The 20966-nt window shown below is 35.8% G+C and overlaps 1 protein-coding gene across 4 annotated transcripts in view; it reads left to right on the forward strand.

Moving 5' to 3' along the window:
- ARHGAP29 (Rho GTPase activating protein 29) overlaps positions 1 to 20966 on the forward strand; it is a 78527-nt gene that overhangs the window by 21697 nt on the left and 35864 nt on the right. For 3 of the 4 annotated variants that reach the window (XM_003933288.4, XM_039460791.2, XM_010343841.3), the window contains exons 3-5: positions 6201 to 6335; positions 18487 to 18583; positions 18938 to 19010. In XM_003933288.4, the coding sequence (XP_003933337.1) occupies positions 6201 to 6335; positions 18487 to 18583; positions 18938 to 19010 (305 nt within the window). Of the gene's footprint in view, positions 1 to 4773; positions 5251 to 6200; positions 6336 to 18486; positions 18584 to 18937; positions 19011 to 20966 lie in introns of those variants that run through there. The other variant, XM_010343842.2, reaches the window with a different exon arrangement.

Consider the following 20966-nt stretch of genomic DNA (forward strand, 5'->3'; position numbering starts at 1 on the left):
GGAAGTATTAACTACCATTTAAAAATGTATTTGAGGAAAAATCAGTCTAATATTTCTTATAGCTTTTTGATGATATAGTACTACTTTAAAATGGATTTTAATGAAAGCTTACTATTGTGACTATGGTGACTTGTTTTTCTGGGGTCTTTTTATTTGTTTTTTGTTTTGTTTTTTAAATAGGCTAGAAAGGAAGATTAAAATTTCACATTGTCTTTCAATTTTTTAAAAAATATCTTTCAATTATTTCAATTTCAGATAAACTAGTCAAGTTCTTTTATTTTTAAAAGATGCTTTCTAATACCACCTTTATATTGTTTAAAAAAAAAAAAAAGGTAATGCTGACCTTATAAGTGATAGCTTCTGATGCATTGCTTTTACAAGATTGTAGTCAGAAATAGTATGTTAACTTTCTGAAACAAATTTTATTGAACAATTAGGTTGAAGAAAAAGGTTTTATTGAACTTTTCATTAAACAAAAAGCTTAATACCATTAAATAATGTATTCTCTTATGAGAGAGGTCCTGCATTAATTTGCAAAGTCTTCATTGAAACCTTGTCTTGTAGATTAACTCAGTTTTTTTCCACGGAGAATATATGGGAAAATGTGAACATTAGAAACATTAAGCTGCTAGCCTCAGATGTGTACTGCCCTGTCTTATTCTAGAAATAAATCTTTTTAGAAGTGATTGCTAATGGATATCACCTAGAAGTTAATGTGAATGTTAATAGATTATTGTTTAGTGACTAGAAGGTATGAAATGAATCTTAGAGAAACAAAGTATGAAATACAAGTAACTCATTTATTACACCTGTACCTGTTCTCGGTGCATTAAATTCCTTTTCTCCATTTGTCTAGAATGGTTTCTATCATTTAACACTGTTCATAGTAGTAATAGCATATTCATTGGAAATTAAAGCCTGTTAAATTGCAGATCGCAGAGTACTTGTCATTAAGCTTAATTTCTTCAACCATGTGGCAATAAATATATCATAGTGATTAGGAGCACAAATTCTAGACCCAGGATACCTAAGGTGGAATCCTCATTCTGCCACTTGCTAGTTGTTGGTAGCCCTGGGCAAGTTATTTATCTTCTTCTATATTTGTTTTTGTGTCTATTAAAAGGAAAGATTCTTTTTTTTTTTTTGGTGAAGATTAAATAAGTTTATGTATGTAAAGCTCTTAGAATAAGCATTTTCAAATGTCAGTTGTTACTGTTTTCATAATCCCTGGTAGCTGAATAAAGTAAGTTGCTGTTTCTCAGGCTTCACTTTTATCCTGTAACTTCAAAAGTCATTACAGCAAAAATTAGGAGTTTGCTAGTGGTAAGTTCTGAAACATTTTTCCTTCTTATTTTCAGTGCTTTCCCTAAAGAGGTTAAGTGGAATTAACAAGATTGATTTCTCTATAGTGCAAATTAAGGAGCTTCTAAAACTTCTTACTAAAATAATTCTGATGCTGTTTTTTTAGTATGTTAATTTGGGATAACTTCAAGATCTGTTTATTAGGGGTACCTTGTAGGAAAAAATCGAATTTCAAGTTCGTAGACCATTTGTGTTGCCACCAGTTATTAAAGTGTTTTGCAGTTGCAGTGATTTTTTACTTTTTTTTCATTTTTATTGCTTGACATCCGGGGACAGATTGGATGAAGTGATTCTTAAGAAAAACTATAACAGGGACTCCCAGGACTTTTTTACACTGTTAAAAAAAAATTACTGAGGATCCCAAAGAGTTTTTATTTGGGTTGTATCTATTAGAAATTAAAACTGAGAAAATTGAAAAGCATTTAATAATTTTAGAAATAAGACTGGGCACAGTGGCTCACACCTGTAATCCCAGTACTTTGGGAGGCTGAGGTGAGTGGATCACCTGAAGTCAGGAGATTGAGACCAACCTGACCAACGTGGTGAAACCCTGTCTCCATTAAAAAAAAAATTTTATAAATATATGGATTTCTACATGTTTAATTTCCCTGACTCTGAGAAGACCGCAGTATTACCTTGTTTTGTTTAAGTATTTAGGTCATTAGTATTTTGTAGTTTTTGTGCAACACTAATTTTGAATATTGATGATTGTTGTTGGCACTCTGAAAATCAAGCCCTTTTGGCCTGAGATTTAATGTTTCCTAAGTAAATTCTTAATATCTGAAGGTTTTATTGTAAAACATTAGAATAGCGAATAGAAATAACTTTTTCTTCTCTAAGACTAACATACATTAGGTTTCAAAAAGAGGGCAGTTTAACTCTCTGTGATGATAATCACTCCACCTTGGTTTTGGTTAAGTCAGCAGAAGAACTAGCGTATACCAGCTTTATTTAATTATGTATGTGCCAAATAGGAGATCTTGCTATACAAAACTGGGGAAAAAATAGCAAGTCAGGAAGGTTTTATAGGCCAGGCGCAGTGGCTCACGCCTGTAATTCCAGTACTTTGGGAGGCTTAGGTGGGTGGATCATCTGAGGTCAAAAGTTCAAGACCAGCTTGACCAACATAGTGAAACCCCATGGCAGGCACCTGTAATCCCAGCTACTTGGGAGGCTGAGACAAGAGAACTGCTTGAATCCGGGAGGTGGAGGTTGCATTGAGCCAGGATTGTGCCATGGCACTCAATCCCAAGCAACAGAGCAAGACTCCAACTCAAAAATCATAATAATAACAAAATTAAAGAAAGAAAGAAAAGGAAGGTTTTATAATTTTTTTACAGCTATCTAAATTATATTATTTTCCCAGAAGCTTCATTTATTTCGTATCTGCTAGGTTTCATTTCGGAGCTAACCTATATCATTAACCTGTTTCTACTGCTGCATAAAGTATTGTGTTGGTACAAAAGTAATTGTGGTTTTGACTCTAAATATATTATATATGTATACACACACATACATATATATGTATGTGTATGTAGAGACATAATTTTTTAATGGCCAAATCCACAATTACTTTTGCACCAACTAAAAATAGCTGCCAACATTTATGAATGGCTTACTGTGTTCCAGCCACTGTTCTAAGTGCTTTATGTGTTTTAATTCATTTAACGCAACACCCTGTGAACTAGCTACCATTATCTTCTCTTTATGGTGAGGAAACTGAGGTACAGAGGGGCTAAGTAACTCGCCCAAGGTTTCTCATCCATGGAGTTAGAATTCAAAGTCAGGGAGTCTGGTTTCAGAGACCGTGCTTTTCAACCACTATACTGTATTGCCTCGATTAAGTAAACCTACCAAACTAACAGTACCAATTATAAAAAAGATAAAATAGTGATACTTATTAAATCAGTTCTTTAAACTGCATATTTATGTTTTCTCTAAGAATTATAAAATTTGTAAATGAAGTTTTAAAATTATGTGTTTATGGGGAAAATTTCAACAGCACATAAAATTCCTACAATCTTTTACCCACTTATATTTCATTTTAAAAATAGACTTTATTTTTTAGAACAGTTTCAGATTTACAGAAAAATTGAGATAATAGTACCAAGTTCCCATATAGTCCTATACACTGTATTAACATCTTACATCTCTTAGAGTTAATGAGCCAGTGTTTGATAATCAGCAATAATAATGCATTATTATTAACTAGTGTCTATAGTTTATTCATATTTCCATAAATTTTCCCTAATATTTATTATCTTCCAGGATCCTATCATATTACATTTAGTTGTTGTTTCTCCTTAGGTCTTCCTTGGCTGTAAGCTTCTCAAACTTTCCTCAATTTTGTTTTAAGGAATACTGATTAGGTATTCTGTAAGATAGCCCTTGATTAGAATTTGCCTGATGTTTTTCTCCTCAGTAGACGGGGGTTATGGGATATAGGAAGGAACATCTCAGATGTTAAGTGTTGTTTTCAACACTTTATGTCAAGGATATTTACCTTGAACATGATTTGTCACTATTGTTGTTCTTGATCACCTGTCTTAAGTAGTATTTGTCAAGTTTCAAAACTCTTTTTGTCCTCCATTCCATTCTACACTCTTTGGAAGAAATTAGTTTCACCTTGAGAGCAAAGTATTTGTACAAATTATTTACAGTTCTTTTACACAAAATATTTGTTTCTTTTCTCCTGTTTACTAATGTATTCAATCATTTATGTCAGTATGGACTCATGGACATTTGTTGTATACTTTAGGTTGTAATTCAATACTACTATATTTGTTGCTCAAATCGTTCCAGCTTTGGGCATTGGAAACTTTCAGTAGGTTCCTGTGCACCTTTGACATGCCCTCTTCACTGTGGGGTGTTTTGTTGTTGTTGTTGTTTTTTAGTTTTTTTTTTTAAAAAAGCTCTTCCTTCCTTTCTGGCATTATAAGATGCTTATTACTTATCTTGAACATTTCTGCCCCAGTCCTAGAATCAGCTGTTTCTCCAAGGATACCTGGTTACTTTTATTGGAGAATGTTTTAGAAACCAAGATCTGGATGCTAAGTGTGCTTGTTGCCACTGAGTGTCATTTATTTTAGGCCTTCTCAGCTAACAAAGCAAAGAAAAAAAATACGTGTGTATACATATATATATATATGTGTGTGTGTGTGTGTGTGTGTGTACACACACACACACGTATTTATATATCTATATTTAAATATCTATATTTTTAGATAAAGATATTTAAATAGACATACATATTCTATGTGTGCATTTTTATGAATATATTTATATGTACATATATGTAAATATGTACACATATTTTTAAGTATATACACATAAATATATATGTAGTCATAGAAATACATATACAATATGTACTATATAAATATAGAAATATATACTTATAAAAATATAGATGACTGCATACAAAAATATTTATAAATATGTGTATATACATGCTCATTCAGTGTGACCCATCACAGTATTCAGTATCACATTGAATTAAATAATATTCTTTTGTTTTTAATACTGCTTAGTACATAGTAAGTGCTTAATACATATCAACTCTTTTTTTTTTTTTTGAGACAGAGTTTCGCTCTTGTTACCCAGGCTGGAGTGCAATGGCGCGATCTCGGCTCACCGCAACCTCCGCCTCCTGGGTTCAGGCAATTCTCCTGCCTCCGCCTCCTGAGTAGCTGGGATTACAGGCACGCGCCACCATGCCCAGCTAATTTTTTAGATTTTTAGTAGAAATGGGGTTTCACCATGTTGACCAGGATGGTCTCGATCTCTCGACCTCGTGATCCACCCGCCTCGGCCTCCCAAAGTGCTGGGATTACAGGCTTGAGCCACCGCGCCCGGCCCATATTAACTCTTATTAAACACCAATACTGTGTAAGTTTACAGAAAGGAAGATATTTAAGGGTACTGTACTTAAAGTGGTTGTCTTGTCAGACTTCTGAGGATTGCTCCAGGGATTTTAAAGGTAGGATGATTATACTTTCTCGTTTACTTGGGATGAAGATCCTAGAATGTGATTGTTGTACTAACATGACTGTGAGTAGCATCCCCCTTTTCACTAGCAGAAGTATTTTGGTTTGAATGATAAATTATACGGTCATCTTATTTAATGGGTCATAAAATCGCACCTCTCTGACCTGGGATGATGTAAATGAGTGGAGTAGGCTAGGAGAAAATGAGTGAGTTCTGAGAAGAAACTCATCTATCTAAGAGAGCAGCACTGCTCTGTTCCAGCTACTGTGGCCAAGAAGGAATGTGGGCCTGAGTATAGAGATTTTTATTTTTCAGGAGTAGGCAAAAATCTGGAATTTATATAATGATCCCTCAATTTTTCATCATTGGCAACTAATTCAATTTTTCTAAAAAGCTCAAAAACTCATGAAAGGTCTGTGCATTTTATTATAGGTAAATTATAATTTCAAAAATGTATAGGTTAAATGATGATCCTTATATGCCTGAGAGAATTACTGGATATGTTAAAAAGTATATGATAGTGAAACTATAAGATGGGAAAAAATTATCTTATAAAGTTACCTCAAGGGAAGTCTGGAGTACATATTAAGACTGAGAAAACTGAAAAATGTAGTACTTAAATTAACCATAACTGTGAGAGCCTTCGAAATCCTTAATGAATTAAAATAACTAAGGATTTTCTGAAGGCTGTATAAATTGTATGTAATTGGAACAGTGAAAATAGAAATGAACGTATAGTATGCAAAAATTGTGTGACCAATGCTTCTACTTAAAATGTGCTTCAGATGATGTTTTGTAGGTTAGATCTGTGGAACTTTGCTCTGGAAATAATTTTTTTTTTCTTTTTAAAGACTCTTTTAAAGAAGTTATTCATATACGTCTAGAGGAACTGCTCCGTGTTTTAAAGTCTATAATGAATAAATATCAGAACCTCAATTCTGTTGATCTTCAAAATGCTGCAGAAATACTTACTGCAAAAGTAAAAGGTAAGGAAGATATAGTAAAAGTGGGTTGCTGTGGGCAAAAAGGAGCCAAGAGATATTGGATTTATAATGAATGTTTAGCCAGTTCCTTTCATGGGATTTGTATGATATATGTCAATAAGGAGTTATATATACTTTGATATTGAAATATTTTCACTAAGTCACACCTAAAGCTTTCTTCCTTTTAAAAACTAATTTTATTTGGCAACAAATACTGTATAAAGACTAACTTGAACTAAACAACTGATGTTTAAAATTTGAGTTTTATGAATGAGTGCAAGCTCTTTCGAGGTGATTAGTGTACAAGAAGTCTTTGTTATATGAGGACAATTGATGTTGGAAAGTGATAGTCTGTAGTGACTACTTAAAAGAGGGAATCAAATGGAGAAAAGGAAGGCTTAATAGGGGCCTTATTTTTAAATGTGAAAATGAAATTAAAATTGTGAAATAAGTTTATCATATATACGTATGTATAGGGTGTGTGTGTGTGGGTGTATGTGTGTATATCTATAGCATGTATGTGCTAAAACTTAGCATGAAGAATTGGACCATTATCCTCTCATGAAATGACTTGTCACTCAAAATTGTGAAAATTATTCTGGGTTGCAGTATATAAAAGAAGAATTGAGAATGAAGTGAGTATTTGAGAAGAGACGAGACAAGAGGCAGGGAAATTAATTAGGAGAGTACTAGGAATAATGGGCTAGATGAGGGATGAGGGTGAGGGTTGGGCTAAATGAGCAGAAGCAGGGGTATGGTAGTGGTAAATGTGATTTGTTATGTAAGAGGAGATGGGTGTTAGTTTGACAAAACGACATAGGTTGAATGTTAGTGGTTATGGAGAAGTTTGGTGTTGAAGATATAGACTTGGGAATTATTGATGTATAGGTAGTGGAAAAGGATGACATCAACTGAGTGTGCAGAGTAGAGGACTGATGTAAGATCCCAGGGACAGAGGGAAGATATAGAGGAATTGGAAAAACACATAACAGGTAGAAAGATGACCTGGAAGGAGGTGAAATGGAATTTTAAAAGTGCAGCGTTTTAAGAAGTGATTGTCAGTGTTAAATGCCACCAATAAGGTAAATGGATTCAAAGTAATGTAACTACCTAAAGGTCACTACTCTAGGTAGTGACCTTTAGTGACCTTTAGGTAGCAGTGATGTAGCAGTCAGAGACAGATAAGGTAACAGCAATCCTGTGATCTGTTCTGTGATAGAGGTATGCCTAGGCACCATGGGAGCATCTGAGTGAGGAACTCACACTAGGCTGAATGAGGAGAGGAAACTCTTCTTTGGAGAAAGGGATTACTTTAGTCACAAAGGTAAAATAGGCATTAACTGGGCTGGGCTAGGTGGAGATGGGGCTGTGATACAAGAACTCTGGGTGTGAAGAACATGATGAAATTGAACAAAATCATATTTGGACAGGGTAAAGGGCATGTGTCAAGGGATGAAGCAAGAAAAGAAAAGAAAAACCTTGTCTAGAAAATATAGTTCATACACTTAAGGAACCCTACCCGCCAGCACTTTTTGACACAGATTTATCATGTTCGTGTGGTTTCCGTTTTTCTATATTTCAAGCACTGATAAAAATGTAGATGATTTTAAATGGGAAACATGGATAGCTTCTGTCCTGACTTTTTAAAATGTGCTTAGTAACCAACTTTTTTTCTAAATCGATTGTTTACAAGTACCATTTAATTTTACTTAGACAGTGAAATTTGTGTCTATAGATAGTAAAATTTCCATGCTTGGAAATAGCGATCCAGTTCAATTGTTGTCAGTAGCTATTGTGTGCAGTCAGGATGTCCTGGGGAAGGAGTGCGCCTATGTAATAGTTGGTGTCCACATTCCAGAAACAGACTTGAAGAGAGTGCTCTCTTAGCTACCTTGAAGATCTTTTTGTCTTTGAGGAAAAGCAATCTTCTGAATATTATTTTCCACTATTACTGTCTTTACACTTGGGATTATTGTTACTGTTTTACTTTTGTGCTGGATGACATTTAAAAGGGGAAGATTATTTTGTTGTTGGGAAATTTCCTGTTTCAGTAGGACTCCATGAGACTAGAATACTTTAAATATTGTGTTTTCTTCGTGTTAAGTTTATATGGTTTAAAATAAAACCTCTTTCTCTGCCCCAAATCTCACTTTTGAGGCCATTTAAAAATATTGATACATACTCCAATTCAAAAATATTCAGTGACTTGAAAAATTGAGGTCAAATCAGAACTTAATTAATTATTTTATTTAATGGTAATTTAGTTTTCAAAACCTGGAAAGGCTAAGGGTAGGTGGAAACCATTTTTGAGTATCTGTTTGATACCAGCTAGTCTAAATACTTTAAACCTATAAACATGCAGTATTAGCTATTTCAGAAAGGAAAAGTTTCTGGGACAGAAAGCTGTCTGGAATATGGAGATCATTTATATTATTTAAGGTTTCAGTTTGTTTGTTTGTTTGTTTTTAAGAGACGAGGTCTCACTCTGTTGCTCAGGCTGCAGTGCAGTAGCATGTTCATAGCTCACTATAATCTTAAATTTCCAAGCACAAGCAATCTTCTTACCTCAGCATCTCAGGTAGCTGGGACTATAGGTATGAGCCATCCCTCTCCCAGCTGATTTTTAAATTTTAAAAATTTTTCATAGGGACAGCATCTTGCTATGTTGCCCAGGCTGATCCTGAATTCCTGGCTTCAAGCAGTCCTCCCACCTTGGCCTCTAAAATGCTGAGATTACAGGCATGAGCCACCACACCTCCTCCATCATTGAGTTCTTTTTTTTTTATGAGACAGTGTCTCGTTTTGTCTCACAGGCCAGAGTGCTGTGGTGTGATCTCAGCTTACTGCAGCCTCTGTTTCCTGGGTTTAAGCAATTCTCCTGCCTCAGCCTCCCGAGTAGCTGGGATTACAGGCATGAGCCACCACACCTGTTCCATCATTGAGTTCTTTTTTTTTTTTTTTTTTTTATGAGATAGCATCTCACTTTGTCACACAGGCCAGAGTGCTGTGGCGTGATCTCAGGTCACTGCAGCTTCTGTTTTCTGGGTTCAAGTGATTCTCCTGCCTCAGCCTCCCAAGTAGCTAGGATTACAGGCATGCTGGTCCACCATGCCTGACCAATTTTTATATTTTTAGTACAGATTGGGGGTTTCACCATGTTGGTAAGGCAGGACTCAAACTTTTGACCTCAAGTGATCTGCCTGCCTCGGCCTCCCAAAGTGTTGAGATTACAGGCATGAACCACCGCCCAGCCCCATCATTTAATTTTAGCTCTCTGATTGCATTTAAAAAACAGCAGTGACCTAAGTATTTGACTGACTTCGGAGACCCTACATACGAATTGCATTTTTTCAAATCTACCAAACAATAGAAAAAAAATATAGAATAACTTTAGAATCAGGGATGTGTAATCTTATTTGTATTACCACCAGTTTGAATGCATGAAGTGTGTCTGCCTCCTCTGTATAAGAAGTGAGAAATTGGAATCTTTACCTTTACCCAAATTTTTTATTTTAAATGTGGAGTTTACCTTTTTTTTTTTTTTTTTTTTTTGAGACGGAGTTTCACTCTTGTTACCCAGGCTGGAGTGCAATGGCGCGATCTTGGCTCACCGCAACCTCCGCCTCCTGGGTTCAGGCAATTCTCCTGCCTCAGCCTCCTGAGTAGCTGAGATGACAGGCACGAGCCACCATGCCCAGCTAATTTTTTGTATTTTTAGTAGAGACGGGGTTTCACCATGTTGACCAGGATGGTCTCGATCTGTTGACCTCGTGATCCACCCGCCTCGGCCTCCCAAAGTGCTGGGATTACAGGCTTGAGCCACCACGCCCGGCCGGAGTTTACCTTTTAATAACTTTAAAAGAAAAATCATCTTTAGTTTTTTCCCATTCATTCTAGTAGTGATTTGTATTTCCTGTGTGTCCTCCTGTTTCCAAGCAGGAAGTTCAGTCTGACAAAATATTTCCAATATGGTAAGAGAGATATAGCCTATCTTTTTTTTTTTTTTTTTTTTTTTTTTTTTGAGACGGAGTTTCGCTCTTGTTACCCAGGCTGGAGTGCAATGGCGTGATTTCGGCTCACCGCAACCTCCGCCTCCTGGGTTCAGGCAATTCTCCTGCCTCAGCCTCCTGAGTAGCTGGGATTACAGGCACGCGCCACCACACCCAGCTAATTTTTTGTATTTTTTTAGTAGAGACGGGGTTTCACCATGTTGACCAGGATGGTCTCGATCTCTTGACCTCGTGATCCACCCGCCTCGGCCTCCCAAAGTGCTGAGATTACAGGCTTGAGCCACCGCGCCTGGCCTGATATAGCCTATTTTTAAAGGAGAGAAAGGTATCTTCAGAACTGAGTAATTTATTATGTACTGAGTATTTGTTTTTATTATTTTCAGTTATTTTGTTCAATCTTATATAAATGAATCTTTCATTTATTAAAGCAATCTTTCAGTTATTTTGGTCAATCTAATATAAATGAAAATAACCCTTAATTTAGGTTTTTTATGTTCTACATTTTACCCTATACTTAAAAATTGGTAAACAAAAAAGAAAACTAAGTCTTAATTATGCCTCCAAGATTGTAGAAGCCTTGTATTTCTGTTTTGCAAACTTAATTTTATTAACAGACAGTTCACACAGAATGCAAATGGTAAAAAAGGATATTCAACAATGAAGTTTCTTGGTTGCCTTTGATCATTCCTTTACCTAGATAAACAACAACCTTTATTGGTCTCTTGTGTGTTTTTTCAGAGATACATTATACATATACAAGCAAACACATGGATGTATTCTTTTTTTTAACCTCCTTTTTAAACAGATGGTAGTGTTCTGCTCCTTGCTCATTGTCCTGAGTTATCTGCAAATAAAGGGTTTCCTTATTCTTGTCATTTGTTTTTTCTAAGCTGTATGGTTATCCATTACACTGATGTACTATAATTTATTTAATCAGTTAACTGCTAATAGATGTTTGAATCATTTTGTTTTTCTCTACTACAAACAATGCCTCATTAAATAGTCAAGCAAATTCCTAGATGGATAATTGCTAGATCAGCAAGCATGTGTGTTTAGATTTTTTGATGTTACCAGGTGCCCTCAATATAGGTCTGCCCTTCTGATAGCAGTACTGGAGGCTGATTTCCTGTACCTTTGCCAACAGAACTGGTTACAAAGCTCTGTTACCCAGTGTGATAGTGAAAAGTGGTATCAGTCTAGGTTTGATTTGCATTTCCCTCATTTTCAGTGCAGTTTGAGTATCTTTTCATTTGTTTCAATACCATTTTTATGTTGGTTGACCTTTTATCTGTTTTTCTTTTGCTGATTGGTCTTCTTTCAGTATTGATTTGTAGAAACTCTTTGTATTAGTGAAATTAGCCTTTAGTCTTTGATTAATATTGAAAATGTTTTTTACTTCATTTTTTGTCTTTTATTTTTGGATTAACACTTTTCAGTCTCCTTTATGATTTCTGGGTTTTAAATATTAGGAAAGACTGCTCTGCTCTGAGATTATAATAGAATTCTTGACTTTTTTCTTCTGATGTTTTCATGGTTTCATTTGTTAAATTTAAGTCTTCAGAAACATTGTAAAGTATCTGAGTGTCTAGTAAATTTATCAGGTAGGTAGTTTTTATTGCAGTTTTTATGGCATTTTAGTATCTGATAGGAGTATCTCCTCTTTCCATTACTTTTTGTTTAGAAGTTTATTTTTCCATGAAGACTTTTGAATTGGCTTGTTTGGTTCCAAAAAATATCTACTGGTATTTTTTGGATGATTCGAGTTAAATTTATAGATTAAATTAAAGAGAATATACATATTTAGTATTTCTGTGCAAGAATATAATATGTACTTTGTTTCTTCAAGTTGTCTTTTTTGTTCCTCAGAAACAACTGAAAGTTTTCACCAGGTAGGTCTTGCAGCTTTTTAGGTTGTTGTTCTTTGTATTTTGTTCTTTCTCCCCTCATCCCCCTCATGCTTTTCTTCCATTGCGTCTTTTAATTGAATGGTTTTCGAACTGTGGGCTCCGACTCATAACATCAAGTTAGTGAATTGTGACCAGCATTTTAAAAAAATGAAACAGAATAGAAAAGAAAAATCAACACCTATTATATAAAGCAACACCTATTATATAAAACTTAAGTATGTATCAGAAATTTTATAGGTATTATATAACTATTATTATTATTATGTATGTATAGAATACTCAGTCATGATGTAATATATATTTTTTCCTAAGGCTGTGGCTAAAAACATTTCAAAGTTGCTGCTCAAATAGGTTGTATGCATGAAAGCTATTCATTCATGTGATTTCTTGAAGAGATATTAAATGTGTCTTAGGACTTGGTACTGTGATTTAATAGAGAACCCAAGGGAGGCAATTATTTAAAACTTAAGGAACATTTTAATGAGCTTTTGAAGAACTATTAATAGAGGGGAAGGAGTGGAGACAGAGACATCAATTGGGTTGTTAAATAGTTCAGACTAAAAGTAAAATATGGGCTTTTGAACCAAATCAGTGGCAATGGGGATGGAAAGGAAGAAAACATGTTTTAGAGGCATTTTTGAAAGTGAAGCTAATGAGCTACGGATTATATGGAAAATAGCAGGTGGAAAGTAGGGGGAGAAATATAGTAGCCTATTAGAAATGTGAATCTGGAGCTCGGAGGTTAAACCTAATTGGTAGTTTAAGAATTTTTTCCCTCAAAGGTATGGAAATGGATGAGATTCTGTGGGGACACTGTATATAAAGAAAGCCAAGGCCGGGCGCGGTGGCTCAAGCCTGTAATCCCAGCACTTTGGGAGGCCGAGGCGGGTAGATCACGAGGTCGACAGATCAAGACCATCCTGGTCAACATGGTGAAACCCCATCTCTACTAAAAATACAAAAAATTAGCTGGGCATGGTGGCACGTGCCTGTAATCCCAGCTACTCAGGAGGCTGAGGCAGGAGAATTGCCTGAACCCAGGAGGCGGAGGCTGCGGTGAGCCGAGATCGCGCCATTGCACTCCAGCCTGGGTAGCAAGGGTGAAACTCCGTCTCAAAAAAAAAAAAAAAAAAAAAAAAGAAAGCCAATATGAGAACTGTAGAGGCTAAGTGGGGAAAGCTTTATGAAGTACAGATTGTCCACAGATAGATATTAAACAGATGAAGAGAGCTTGTGTTTACTGATTCCAAGCACTGTACTCCAGGTGTTTCACATTTGTTTTCTCAGTCATTCCTCTGAATATCATGTTTAGCTTTTGAGGAAATTGAAGTTAGGTAATGTATCCAGACTAACACACAAAATAGTAGAGGTCAGATTTGAACTTAGGACTGAAACTCCAAACCTTTTATCGGTATATTCTACTGTTATATCACCTCTTATTTTGCGAGATGGAAAGTGAGGCATAGAGAGACATTTGTCCAAGTTTTGCACACATACCAAGTGGTAGTGTTGTTGAAACTTGCCAAAAGATTTAGTAGCATGAAGACTTAAGAGAAAAAGACCTCTAATTTTGACTGATAGGAGGTTATTGTTGACAGTGTTTTGTGCTATTATGTGATAATAATAGCTAACACTTTTGAACATCTTCTATATAACAGGCTCTCTTCTAAGTTCTTTAATCTTCACAACAGTTCTCTAAGTATGTAATTATCCCCATTTTATAAATGAGGAAACTGAGGCACAGAGTGGTTAAGTTATGTAACATTGTAAGAGAGAGATTTAGGATTTAACTTAGGCAGGCTACCTTTGAACCCATCCTCTTTACCAGGGATTATCAAATGGACTGGTGGGCCAAATCTGGCCAGCTTCGTGATTTTGTACATGAAGGTTAATTGGAACATAATCTTACTCATTTATGTATCATCTACGGCCCCTTTCAACAGAATTGAGTAGTTGCAGCAGACTGTATAGCCTGAAAAGCCTAAAATAATTTACTACCAGGTCCTTTATAGAAAAAGTTTTTCAGCCTCTGGGATAGCCATTAAAGTGGATGAAAAGCCAAATCTTGAATTTAAGGTTAACTTGGGAAAGAAGGCAGTATAGGCTATGGCATGACCTATTTATAGAAGTTTGGTAGTGAAGAAACGGTAAATGGATTGAATAATAGCTTTAAGGAGAAATATGGTAAAATGAACATTTTTTTTCACATGGGAAACATTTGAGTATGTTAGCATAAGAAAAAATTTCAATTGGATAGGAGATAATGAAGCTATGAGGGAGTAGTAAAGTTGGTATAGGGTTTTGGAGAATGTAGTAAAGAGTAGGAAGATTTATTATTGGAAAGAAGCCAAAGACTTTTCTTTGAAACACTGAGCAGGAGCAAAAAAGAGAAATATATTAGATTCTAAAATATAGGGCTGTTTAACAGGTTAAAGTTAGGAAATACAAGTAGGCTTTACATTTTTGATGGTATTATGTTATAAATTACTATTTAAAGTCTACAATGATTTTTTATGAACATATTTATTTAGGTATGATTGTATAATAAACAATGGTACCCTTTGAAAATTCTGACATACGCATTTTACCTGTACCTCCTGGTCACCCTTTTCACAAATTCTGGTATGCTGTCTTTTTATTTTTATTCTGCAAAATATCTTCTTTTAATGTTTTGAGATGAAATCCCACTCTGTCACCTAGGCTAGTGTGCAGTGGTGTGAACTCGTCCAACTGCAGTTTCCTGCCTCAGCCTCCTAAGTAGCTCAGATTACAGGAGCATGCCACCATGCCCAGCTAATTTTTGTATTTTTAATAGAGATGGGGTTTGGCCATGTTGCCCAGGCTGATCTTGAACTCCTGAAGTCAGGTGATCCGCCTGCCTTGGCCTTCCAAAGTGCTGGGTTAGAATAGTTTTTGATTTCCTTTCTTCTTCTCTGATACCTGGGTTATTTAAAAGTATATTATTTAGTTTCTAAGTATTTGGAGATTTTCCAGAGATCCTTCTGTTGTTTTTAATTTCATTTTCTCACAAAACCTATTTTGCATCATTTGAATCCTTTAAAACTCATCAAGACTTGTTTTATGGCCCATAATATAGTCTATCTTGGTTATAATATTCAGTGTGCATTTGAAAATAACATGTGTTTTGCTTTTTTGGTAGAGTATCATATAAATGTCTATCTTGTCAAGGTAGTTCATAGTGTTGTTCTAACCTTCCCTATGCTTACTTATTTTCCACCTTTGTGTTCTGTCAGTTATTGAGAAGCGTTATCGAAATCACTGGTTATAACTGTGAATTTACATGTGTCTTGTTGCAGTGTTTTTCAGTATTTTAAAGCTCTACTTATTAGGTGCATAAATTGCATAAATGTATGAAATTGTTATATCCTTTTTTTTTTTTTTTTGGAGACATAGTCTCTGTCTTCTGCCCAGGCTGGAGCACAGTGGTGATATCTTGGCTCACTGCAATCTCTGCCTCCTGGGTTCAAGCAATTCTTGTGCCTTAGCCTCCCCAGTAGCTGGGATTACAGGCATGTGCCACCATTGCCTGGTTAATTCTTTTATTTTTACTAGAGATTGGGGTTGCGCCATGTTGCCCAGGCTGGTCTTGAACTTCTGAGCTCAGACAATCTGCCCACCTTAGCCTCCCAACGTGCTGGGATTACAGGCGTGAGCCACTGCACCTGGCTGTTACGTCCTTTTGATGAATTGATGCTTTCGTAATGATAGATGACTCTTTTTATCCCTGGCAATGTCCTTTGTATAGAAATCTGTTTTTCTTTCTTTCTTTTTTTTTTTTTAAGAGAGCAAGTTTTGCTCTGTCAGTTAGCTGGAGTGCTGTAGTGCAATTATAACTCAGTGCAGTCTTGAACTCTTGGCCACAAGTGATCCTCTTGCCTTGGCCTCCCAAAGCCCTGGGATTATAGGCATGAGCCACCACACCAGGCCTATTTCTTGTATTTGATTTGAGTGTCTTTTAGTTGTTTCAGGTAGAAATATAATCTGTTTATCCATGTTGGTCAGATCAGAAGAATATTTTTTTCTGAGAATCTGAGAGTCTGAGGATATTTTTTAAATGCTCATTATTTAAGAACCATATTCACAATCTTAACTTTTTGTTTGTATCAGTGATATTTAGAAGAATCTGATGAAGGATACGTATCTTAGCCTCTCACCTGCCAATCTACTGAGGCTTATGCTTATAAAATTTTGGTTACAATTTCATGGCATTTATAGCCTTGGAGTTTAATTCATTCCTACCTAGGAATTCTTGGTTTCCAACCCTTATTGCATTATTAGAATCAAATGAGAGAGCTTGCAAAAAACTATCTTCTTCACCACATACCTGTGAAATCTGAATCTTTGATAGTGGAACCCACACTTTGTTTTTATTAATAAAACTCCCCAGGTAATTCTATGTGCAGCCAAGATTAAAACAACTCTGTTTGTCGTCATCGTCGTTGTTGTTGTTTTTATTGCATTTTAGGTTTTGGGGTACATGTGAAGAACATGCAAGATTGTTGCATAGGTACACACATGGCAGTGTGAATTGCCGCCTTCCTCCCCATTACCTGTATCTGGCATTTCTCCTCATGCTATCTTTCCTCAACTCCCCACCCCCTGCTTTCCCTCCCCTATTTTCCCCCAACAAATCCCAATGTGTGATGCTCCCCTCCCTGTGTCCATGTGTTCTCATTGTTCAACCCCCACCTATAAGTGAGAATATGCAGTGTTTGATTTTCTGTTCTTGTGTCAGTTTGCTGAAAATGATGGTTTCCAGGTTCATCCATGTCCCTGCAAAGGACATGAACTCAGTTTTTTATGGCTGCATAGTATTCCATGGTGTATATGTGCCATTTTTCCTGTCCACACATCTACAACCATCTGACCTGACAAAAACAAGCAATGGGGAAAGGGTTCCCTGTTTAATAAATGGTGCTGGTAAAACAGGCTAGCCATGTGCAGAAAGCAGAAACTGGACCCCTTCCTGACACCTTACACTAAAATTAACTCCAGATGGATTAAAGACTTAAACATAAGACCTAACACCATAAAAACCCTAGAAGAAAATCTAGGCAAAACTATTCAGGACGTAGGCGTAGAAAAGGACTTCATGACCAAAACACCAAAAGCATTGTCAACAAAAGCCAAAATAGACAAATGGGATCTAATCAAACTCTACAGCTTCTGCACAGCAAAAGAAACAGTCATTAGAGTGAATCGGCAACCAACAGAGTGGGAAAAAATTTTTGCAGTCTACCCATCTGACAAAGGGCTGATATCCAGAATCTACAAAGAACTAAAACTAATTTACAAGAAAAAAACAAACAGGCCCATTCAAAAGTGGGCGAAGGATATGAACAGACACTTTAGAAACGAAGACATACATGAGGCCAACAAACATATGAAAAATGCTCATCATCACTGGTCATTAGAGAAATGCAAATCAAAACTACATTGAGATACCATGTCACGCCAGTTAGAATGGCAATCATTAAAAAATCTGGAGGCAACAGATGCTGGAGAGGATGTGGACAACTCTGTTTTAAAGCAGAGGATGACTTCTTCTTCAAAAGGTTTATCTTCCTTCCCTTTATTGGCAAGAACACTAGGGAGGGACAATATAGGGAACCAGCTACTCTTTATACACGGCCCAGGTAGTACTGGTTACTTTTTAAAAAATTGCCAATTCCACCTTCAGACTTTGTCTTGGTAAACTGTGTTTGGGCCTTTAACAATAGTGCATACAGAAGTTAAAGTAAGTTCTTTTTCAGTTATGTTTCATAATTTGCTTCAACAAAATGCAAAACATAATATCTCTATTGTAAACAAAAGGATGTATGTCAATTATCATGGACCTCAGAGCCCAAGAGCCTGTTATAAGAAATAAGGCAGGCTATAAGTAAATAGGAATTTTAATTTTCAAAATCACTGGGTGTTCTTTTTTAAATATTATATGCTTTGTTACAGATTTCATGCTGTGTCATTCAGATATGTATGTATATATATGCCCTGTCACATATATATAAAATCATTCATATATATGCAAGCTGATTCTTTTGTGTGAATTTCATAATGAAGAATTTGACCATCATGTCCATTTTGTACGTTAGGCTTTTCGGTTTCTGAATCTTCTAAGGCTTCTTGAACTAATGATGGTTTTAAAGGATTAAATGATTCTATATAAATCTACTTTAAAGTATGTTTTTTCTTATTGTAACCAACTTTTCCTTACAGCTGTGAACTTCACAGAAGTTAATGAAGAAAACAAAAACAGTCTCTTCCAAGAAGTGTTTTCTTCTATTGAAACTTTGGCATTTACTTTTGGAAATATGTAAGTAGAGGACTGCCATTTAAAGCAACTGGGCCTAGGTGTCTTAGAGTATGTTATGTTATCCAGTGAGATACATGGGAAAGGAAGTATCAAATAGTATTAAATATCACAACTTTGGAAAAACTACCTTCTGTATGGCCTTATTACTGTATTTGAAGGTATTTTTATAGCTATTTAGAAGCTACATCTATTTGCAAATGGCTGTGGCTTACGTGAACAGATTTCTATGGGTTTATTTCTAAGGTTATTTTTAAAAAATTATTTTAGATAACATGTTGAATGTAAACCCTGTCACAAAGAACTGTGATGACTTGTCTTTTTATTTCTATTTCTTTTTTTAACCTCCCTGGATAGCCTTACAAACTTCCTTATGGGAGATGTAGGCAATGATTCATTATTGCGACTGCCTGTTTCTCGAGAAACGAAGGTAAGTTTGTGTGAAAGCAAAGTCTTAATGTTTTTAATCTCATATTTCAACTATTGCCTAATCTTAATCTCAGCGTTACTCTGATGGTTTTTTACTTTAGAAATTACTGTATTTTCAAGAAGACAAACCGGTCTGTTGTAAATAGCATAATTCATGGTCTGGTTCTGGAACAATCGTTTTATTTTTTAAGTGAGACTATGATGTCAAAAGAGCATATCTGATAATTTTATAGCATCTTATGTAATGAATCTGTGTTGTATTGTCCAGAATGTTAGCCATTTTCCCCTCCTGACATTGCCACAGATCTTATAGACTGGTGAAAACTTAGGAAAACAGTGCAAGAAGTAAAGAGAGGGTGTTAATCTTCTCACATATTCTCCAGTTTGTTTGTCACCAGGAAACAATTGTTAACATCCCTGTAGGTCCCAGTTCTCCCTAAGAGGATCCCTATAAGTATCTCACAGGATTGGGGTTCTGGTTTTCAGTTGTAGGAAAAATTGCTGTGAAATAACAGAATATGAGGAATGTGTGTATAATATTTCTTTAAAGGTTTATGGTAGTAATATTTTTAGTTGACTAAACTTTTTTGCTGAATGCAAACAACATAAAAAAACTTCATCAGGGACCTGTGTTGATAATTTTCTGTTAAGGATGATCAAATTCAAAAAAGATTTCAACAGATATTTGGGACCAGGTATGGTGACTCATGCCTATAGTGCCAGCACTATAAGAGGCCAAAGTAGGAGGATCACTTGAAGCCAGAAGTTCAAGTCCATCTTGGTTTAACATGATTGCAACCCTGTTCCTACAAAAAATTAGCCAGGTGTGGCAGCACACACCTATAGTCCCAGTACTTTAAGAGGTCAAGGTGGGAGAATCACTTGAGGTCAGGAGTTCAGGACCAGCTGAGTTAACATGATTGAGGCTCTGTCCCTACAAAAAATTAGCCAGGTGTGGTGGCATAAGTCTATAGTCCCAGCTACTTGAAAGGGAAACTGAAATGGGGATCACTTCAGCCCAGGAGTTCAAGGCTGCAGTGAGCTGTGATTGTGTATTGCTCTCTAGCCAGTGAGACTCTTGTCTCTTAAAACACACACACACACACACACACACACACACACACACACGCGCAAATCCTAAATATTTGGAAATGTGCCAGAGACTTGTATTATTGTAAAAACTTCAGATCCTTCTTGAAATGATACAAAAAAACGACTATTTAAGGCATTTGTTATATGTATTACAATATTACCAAAACTTACGACTGTTTCTGAAGCCATATATTGACAAATGAAGGAGAATGAGGAAAAGTTTTAAGATGTTTAAATATTTCACTATTATTCCTGATTATTTCTCAATTTCATTTTTTCAAACTGTTGCTACTACTTCAGAACATAAAACATTTTATCTGTGTGGCAAGACACTGAACAATCTAAGTTTTAGCTGTGAATCATATTTCCTGTTTCTTTACCTCTATTGTGCATACATATACTAATTCTTAATAGAAAAAATAATTTTTTTCTTTTGTACCTTTTTAAATGAAGGTTTTAATTTGTCATAAAGATTAGAATAAAAAAGCTGTGATGATATATAATCCTAATAATAAAATTAGTTTGATAAAGGGTTTTGAAAAATACCCTTTAGAAATAATAGCTGCAGCCTGGGTACAGTAGCTCATACCTGTAATCTCAGCACTTTGAGAGGTCGAGTCATGTGGGTCACCTGAGGCCAGGAATTCGAGACCAGCCTGACCAACATGTGAAACACAGTCTCTACTAAAAATACAAATATTAGCCAGAAAGGGTGGTGTGTGCCTGTAGTCCCACCTACTTGGGAGGCTGAGGCACAAGAATCACTTGAACCTGGGAGGCAGAGGTTGCAGTGAACCAAGATTGTGCCACTGCACTCCAGCCTGAGTGACAGAGTGAGACTCTGTCTCAAAAATAAACAAACAAA

The sequence above is a fragment of the Saimiri boliviensis genome, chromosome 11 (genome assembly GCF_048565385.1).
Source record: "Saimiri boliviensis isolate mSaiBol1 chromosome 11, mSaiBol1.pri, whole genome shotgun sequence".
Taxonomy (NCBI): Eukaryota; Metazoa; Chordata; class Mammalia; order Primates; family Cebidae; genus Saimiri; species Saimiri boliviensis.